The sequence below is a fragment of the Sciurus carolinensis genome, chromosome 17 (genome assembly GCF_902686445.1).
Source record: "Sciurus carolinensis chromosome 17, mSciCar1.2, whole genome shotgun sequence".
In the NCBI taxonomy this organism is placed as follows: Eukaryota; Metazoa; Chordata; class Mammalia; order Rodentia; family Sciuridae; genus Sciurus; species Sciurus carolinensis.
Window position 1 is genome coordinate 19,699,734 of NC_062229.1, and position 7,840 is coordinate 19,707,573.

Sequence of the window (7,840 nt, forward strand, 5' to 3'; positions counted from 1 at the left end):
TTGCTGTTCGACTTAAATGCGACAACACCTAATTTTAGCAAATTATAAATACTCTTCAGTGGGCTCAACCTTTAATCCCTCTTCAGGGAGAAACATATGTGCATTAAGCCTGAGATAAAATAAGTTTTCATCCTGGGCTCTGAACTCACTGTCCTTGTTCATCAGCGAGTTCCCTGCTGGCCCATGTGCTGTGTCCCTGTCTAGCACAGTGGACAATATCTCACAATGAGGCACTTTTACTTGAATCAACCACAAAGGCATCTCTGTCTATAAGTATTCAAGATTCACACTCACGGTATCAAGGTTTCTTCATCTCTTTTCTGTGAATCTGGTTATTACTGTTTCTAACTAATACTGCACGGATCTGGGCAATGCTGAACTTTACGGCATTTTGCTGGTGGTAGTTTTTGGTACACTTAAAGAACTGAGTTATTCCTCCCTTTGGCTGCCAAGTGGAGTGTGATGTCTGCCACTTCTCATGGCATCAAAGGTTTCTGCCACTGGAAATATTAAAGACTTTGGATTTTGGCCTGGGGAGAACAGATTACAGGTTTGGTTCTGATCAAATGAGTTGTAGTAGGTAGAAACAGTCAAATAACATTTTCTCTGTGTTATTACCTCACAGATCCTTCTACCCCAAGTAAATATCTGATGTTGATTAACCCTGGAATGCACACTCATATTTTTCTTGCAAAGAAAACCTGGAAGCATCTAAAAAATATAGCTTAGGACATGTTGATGGAGCATCACTACTAACAGTGGAATTTGGTGAGCCAATTTAGTTACTCCAAGGAATTCCTCCCAGAGTGTCATATTTTTTCTGGGTAGAGTTTGCTGAGGAAGGTCTTCTTCATGGTGACCTTCAGCTCCTTGTTCCTGAGGCTGAAGATGATGGGGCTGAGGAAGGGCGTGAGGACCGTGTAGGTGATGCCCATCAAGGTGTCTCCTTCCAGGGACTGGGGTCCCTTGGGCTTTAGGTAGATGACAGAGGCAAAGCCATAGTGCACGATCACTACGGTGAGGTGGGACGCACACGTGGAGAAGGCCTTGTGCCGCCCCTCTGCCGATGAGATCCTCAAGATGGCAGCCACGATGAAGGTGTAGGAGAGGAGGATGAGGAGGAAGCAGCCCAGCAGGGCTGTGATACACACCAGGCCCACGCCTTTGGCCACCACCGGTACATCCTCCCCACAGGCCAACTTCAACAGGGGTGGGACATGGCAAGCAAAGTGGTGGACCTCATTGGGACCACAGAAGGTGAGATGGAAAATGGCCACGGTCACCACGAGCCCCATGACACAGCCACCAACCCAGGACCAGGCCACCAGGCAGGCACAGCCTCGGGGGCTCATGAGCACGTTGTAGCGCAGTGGGTGGCAGATGGCCACGTAGCGGTCGTAGCCCATGACAGTGAGCAGGAAGGAGTGGGTGAAGCCGAATGTGAAGGAGAAGAACATCTGACTGGCACAGGCCAGGAAGGCGATGGAGCGGTGGGTGGAGAGCAGGTCAGCCAGCATGCGGGGGATGATGGCCAAGGTGTAGAGGATCTCGGAGATGGAGAGGGCGCACAGGAAGAGGTACATGGGTGTGTGGAGGCTGCGCTCGCTCCAGATGGTGGCCATGATGAGCAGGTTTCCCAGCAGCGTGAACAGGTACATCAGCAGGAAGAGCAGGAAGAACATCAGCTGAAGGTGGGGGAAGGTGGAGAATCCGACGAGGATGAACTCAGCCACGGCTGAGCGATTGGCTCCCTGCATGGAGGCTGTGCCTGGGTAAGGTACGGCGGGGAGAGGTCAGCAACCGGATGGAGAAGGGTTAGCAGCTTCCACCCTTCCTGGACCTGCCCAAGAGGCTGATCCTGACAAAGGATGACAGGCGGCATTCATTCACTTCCCACGGCCCAACAGGGGCGGGACATGGCAAGCAACGTGGTGGACCTCATTGGGTCCACAGAAAGTGAGATGGAAAATGGAGATGGTCACCCATTTAGGATGATACGATATTTTCAGCCTCACTTTGAGTATCTCCAGCATGCTCTTTCGAGAACACCGGGATATAGAAAGGCTAAGCAGGTTGCTCAAGGTGAAGCTGTTGAAATGTCCAACCTATGACTTGAATTGACCAGTGGCTAACTCCAAAGACTACACCCTTTGCTCTTCCTCCATGTTGCCTCCCCCAGTGAAAATGTCCCTTTTCTGTAGCTTCCCTCCATTGCTTCCCTGCCCAGCTATTTCTTTGTGATAAATCCTGCTCTTCCCACAGCTTCTGATGCCACAAGATTTTCCTATCCCTGGCTTCAGCCCCTTGGGTTAGGTGCATCTCCAATCTAATTTAAATCAATCAGATTCTTCCTCTGGGTTATCCATGTGGACAATCAGAGGTGACAGACTATGAGGTTCTAAGGAAAGAGCCAGAAATCACCCCGGGCTGTCTTCCAGCTCCCGTGAGGCACTTCTGTGTGTTCTGAGATAATGCTGCATGACCTCAGACAGGAGAAGGCAGGCGTTAGCCGACTTGAGTCCAAATCTCTACTCCCCAGCTGCATCATTGGAGCAAGTTTCCGCATTTCTCTGCAACTGTTTCCCCTTCCTCCCTCAAAATATTTTGGGGGGAAATAAATGAGGTCTTTGAGTCCCCACCCCGGAAGCTGTCACACATGCTCATTCCATCAATACAGCGAGTGAGCAAGTGTACATGGTTTGTGCTCAGTAAATAATCCCAATTTAATGAGATTCCAGTGTTTCTTTATGAATCACTTAACCACATTTAAATTATCTTTTTTTTTTTCAATTAGGCAATGTAGAGTTTAACAAGTAAACCCCTGGTCTGCTTTCTGTTTCCGTGGGTGTGCCCACTCTAACATTTCATAGAATGGGTGACGGTGTTGTCTGAGTTCTTTGCTCTGCATGGCATTTCTAGGTTCATCCCCAGGGTCACTGCATCATGGCCTTGTCCCCTTCTATGGCCAAACAACATTGCACTATGTGAAGAGACTGCACCAGGTGATGGACATTTGGGTCGTGTGGCCCCTGGCTCTGGTGAATAGTGCTGCAGTGGACACGCTGGAGGAACTTAAAGCGGACTAGGGGTGACCAGAGACGGGGCAGGGAGCGGGCAGGAACTGGGAGATGAAAAATATCTGGCACCAGTGAGAGAAGGTGCCAGATGTACTTAATGCCACTGGATCTTAGACATTACTTATTTTGAAATTTATTTGGGTATTTTTTTAGTTATACATGACAGTAGAATCCATTTTGATATGATTCTACCTTACTTAATTTTGTGATGGTTTACTTTTAAAATTTTTGTTATTATTTTTGCTGAGTAATTATAATCGTATCCATTTGCAACATATGACATGTTTTGACATATGCATACAATGTTACATAATTAAATCAAGCTCATGACCACATTCATGACCTCAGTAATGTATTCTTTTTAATTTTTTAAAATGTGAATTAAATGTCGTGTTTACATTCCTGATAACTCTGACAAAGTTAAAGTTCCCAAATTAAATGCCTTGTCCTCTCCAGCCTTTGTTAGGCCTTGTTATGGGAACAACGTCTCAGTTCTTCCACCTCCTGGTGAGAGATTATTGACTTCGTCACCTTCATGACATTCATTGACATCTTCCAGATGCTGCAACATTTATTTTGTATTAATCTCCTGTCAGTACTCATGTCTTTCTGTTTCTCTCTCATAGAAGCACCACCCCCAGATGATCTTTCCCAACCAGACTTCTACCATGGACCGGTCAAGGACTACAGCAGGGAACTGCTGGTTAATGCCCCTGGCCCTCACCTGCCTGAATCACTGCGGCACTCCCCCTGCCATCTGCTGCTCACCCACCTTTTTTGCTGTGTCACCGGCAACTCCTGGGCGAGTCACATAGGCAAGAAGGAGAGATAAGGGGGAAGAGAACAGAACAAAGGAGACCCTAACCTGTAAAAGATGTAGGGCGTGCCCACTTCTAGGGACTCTAGAACATGAGCCATGGCCCCCTTCTCCCTCCCGGGAGAAGAGAAGTCTTATTACCTTTAAATAAAACCTGCTTAATATGCTTTAAAAAACTGTGTGTGTGTGTGTGTGTGTGTGTGTGTGTGTGTGTGTGTGTGTGTTGCTAGGTTTGAACCAGGCTTCACGCTGGCTCGGCAAGCACTCTACCAGTGACTACACCCCAGCCCTCTGTGATTCTTTTGTGATGACACATTTAAAGTGTGTTCTCTTGGTGATTTTGAGCTGCAGGACACGTGGCCATCGACTACAGTCACCAGCTATGCGATAGATCTCAACACCTAGTCCTCCCGTCCACCCGAAGCTCTGTGCCCTTTGATCAGCACCTCCCTATTCCCTCTCTCTCTCTCTGCCTTCACCTCCAGCCTCAAAAAAAAAAAAAAAAAAAAAATGGTTAAATGGTCAATTTTTATATGTATTTTGCCACCATAAAAATTCAGTGTTGCGGACTGGGTGCAGCTCGGTGGTAGAGCACTTGCCTCACATGTGTGAGGCCCTGGATTCAATCCCCAGAACTAAGAAAAAAAATCCAATTTAAAAAGGCTCTTGTGTTAGTCGGCTTTCCATTAGTGCTAACAAATAACTCAGAAAAAGCAACTTAAGTACAAGGAAGGTTTATTTTGACTCATGTTTTTCAAAGTTTCAGGATCAATTGATCCCATTGGCGGCACTGCATGGCCAGGCCGGAGTGTGTGGAGAAAGCCCATCCACCTCATGGATGGGTGTGAAGGAGACAGGGTCCCACAGTCCCCTTTGGTGGCATGCCCCAGTGACCTAAAACCTCCTCCTACCTGCTCAGGGCTCCACCACCTCCAAGAAGCACCAGGGAATGGGGACCGAGCCTTACCATGGCCCTCTGGGGACATTGGAGCAGTAGTGAGTGGCTCTTCAGTGGGTGAGGTCCTAGGTCAAGCCCTGACGGGTTTCTCATGAGACACAGGAGGAACCAGCTACCCTGGTGACTGCAGGCTGCATCCCCAAGTGCTGCAGCTTCCAGTTTCTTGGCCTCTCTTCCTGGAACCACCTTCTTCTTTCCCCCACTTTGAGGTCAGCATCTGCCCTGGATCCCCAGGACGGTGCCCCATGGCGCCACATAGTCCACCTCTCTGAAGTCTTAAAGGACTGAGTGGCTTGGGAACAAAATCCTCCAAGGAGAGACCAAATGGGTGACGCTGGGGAACGCGTGCTGTGCTCTCAGGCCTCCTGTGGCTCCCCAGTGTCCTAGGCAGGTTTCTCACGCTTGGAGATATGGACGCTTAGGGCGAAATCATTCCGTCAGGGGCTGTGACTGGGATGTGCAGCAGCATCCCTGGTCCTTACCAGCTGGATAGCTGTAGCCTCTGGTCAGATGTGACAGACAGAAATGTCTCCAGACAGCACCGGTGTCCTCATGGGGTGCGACGCTGCTCGGTGAGGACCCGGAGTGCGGTGCAGCCGCGTGGCACCCCTCTGCCAGGCCTCCCGGCTCCCCCTTCCCACCTGGCATACGCCTGTTCCTCTTTAAGATTCGGTTTCAGTGTCACCTCCTCGGTCCCACACTCCTAAAATTTTCTTCCCTAAACGGATTGAGTTCCTCCTTCCTGGGTGCTTCCCAAAGAAAAATTCCTGCCTGACTCTAAAACTCCTTGCTCAGGACTTCTTCCTGCCGTTCATCAGTCACCGTGCTGGAGCCCTACCTACCCCATCCCTGGACCGGGGTCCTTGATGCAGGGACTGTTGTTTCTACAGTCCTGTGTGCTCAACATCGATGACCCCCGTCAGAACAGCGGCCCTTCGTTGGATGCGTCCTTTGGACCAAGCATCTCTCACGCCGTTCTTCAATCTTTTCCTGTGATCCCCGTTTTACAGATGTGGAAGCTGAATCCCACAGAGGACCCGTTGCTTACCACGGTGCCATGATTCTACAACACGGGTGCCAGATCTGAACGGAAGTCCAACTGACCCCAAAGCTTGTCTTTTCCCGACCTCTTTCTTGTTGCTCATCGCTTACTGGTGGCTGTGGAGTGTCAGAGGCCATGCTCTGACAAGGAGACATGCCTTACCCCGTGGCTCACAGTGCCCACCCTCTCGCTCCTTGTATCTCTGAGGACCCCAAACATCCCCAGGGAGAAGGAACTCTGAGAAGATGAGAGCTGATTACATCTGGGGGAAACGTGGAGGGCGGCATGAGCTTCCCTCTGGCACGGCGGGGCTCAGGATGCAGCTACAGGGGCGCCTCTTCACGCTGAAAAGTGCAAAATCGTGGAGACGAAGAAAGGTCTGTGGCACCCAGCGACTTGTGGGGTCAGAGCAAGGAACAGGAATAGCACAGGGAATTCTTAAGGTGGTGAAATGTGCTAGCATACTCTAAGGACAGGTTCTTGACATTGTGCGTTTGTCAAAACCCAGGGAATTTATACCACCATGAGTGACACCTTATAGAAACATGGATTTTAGTGAGAGGGACAGGGGGAGAGAGGAGACAAAGAAGCAGAAAGAGAGGGGAGAGAGGGAGGGGAAGGAGAGGGAGGAGGAGGAAGCGAGAGATACTGAAGAGCACTTTCTGACACTAGGGGCACCCACAGGAAGGCCAGCTCTCTGCCCAGAGACCTGGGGACTAAGTCTGGCAAGGCAAGTCACGCCCACTTATTTCCTTATGGTGGGGTTTCCCAACTTCAGCATTAGGGACATTTAAAAAAGAATCATTCTTTTTTCATTGATATTACTTTTGATAGAATAATCATAATTGTATGCACTTATGGGGTACAAAAGGATGCTTTGATTTATTCATACAGCATATCATGATTAAATCAAACCCATGACCACATCCACCGCCTCACTTATTGTTTTTACGGTGAACTACTGAAACGCAGTCTCTTAGTTACTTTGACGCGTACACACATTACCATTGAGGCGAGCCACCCGGCTGTGCAGCTGATCTCAAAATTGATCCCTCCTGTCTATGGGGAGCTTTTCCCCCTCTGATCAATAATTCTGCACCCTCTCCCTCCCAACTCCATTCCCAGTCGCTGATAACCAGCCAGCCAGGCACAGCAAGACACAAAGCTCATGATCTCCTTTATACAGGGCACCAGTGGAGAGTGGGACGTGGGCTGACCACGGGTGTGGGCTCTCCTGTGCATTTCAAGATGTGAGCAGCTTTCCTGACCTCCATCTCCCGGATGCCGCTGGACAATCAGCTGTGTCGTCCACACTGTCAAATGTCCCTGGGAGACAGAATCACCCCACCTGCTGCCCATCCCGGCTGTCTTCTCAGCTGTTTGCTCTGCCCCTCTCCCATCTCTCCCACCTCCGCTGCTCCTCCCTCTTGCCTTATCCTCACTCCTGAGCATCACCTCCTCTGGCCCTGCGGACGCCCTCCTCATTGTTTGCACCCCAGGCAGGCCTGGAGCTGCTGGATTCTGAATCTCCTTGTTTTTCTCTCCTCTCTGCCTCTCCCCAACCTTCCCCGCCCCCCCCCCCCATTGGTTTCTGACCGGACAAACCAAGGAGAAAGGTTAAACGCAGACAGGCATCTGGGGAACGAGCCACGATGGTTCCTCTCTCTACATCTCAGTTTTCTCACCTATCCCAAGAACCTGCCTCACCCAAAAAGCATCAAGTCCGCTAAGCGATCATCGCATGCCTTGACGTCCCCTGCTCCCGACTGGAATTCGCCTGGGTTGTACAAATGGGTGGCTTCTCCGGCAGGTGTTGTTTCCCAAGCCCTGTCCTGGTCAGGTAGGCGGCAGGGGAGGTGACTCACCTGGAAGTCTGAGCCTTTGCTTGTTCCCGCCTCAGCGCAGCCGCTGGGCTGGAGTTTCCCTGCTGAAAACGTGCGGAGCTG

General features: G+C 50.1%; 1 protein-coding gene across 1 annotated transcript; it reads right to left on the minus strand.

Annotated features, from left to right (window-relative positions):
* Positions 1 to 809: 809 nt before the first annotated feature.
* LOC124969285 (olfactory receptor 10H1) lies at positions 810 to 1,757 on the minus strand. The gene has a single exon (XM_047532164.1). The coding sequence runs from the start codon at positions 1,755 to 1,757 to the stop codon at positions 810 to 812; it is 948 nt and encodes a 315-aa protein (XP_047388120.1).
* Positions 1,758 to 7,840: the final 6,083 nt, after the last annotated feature.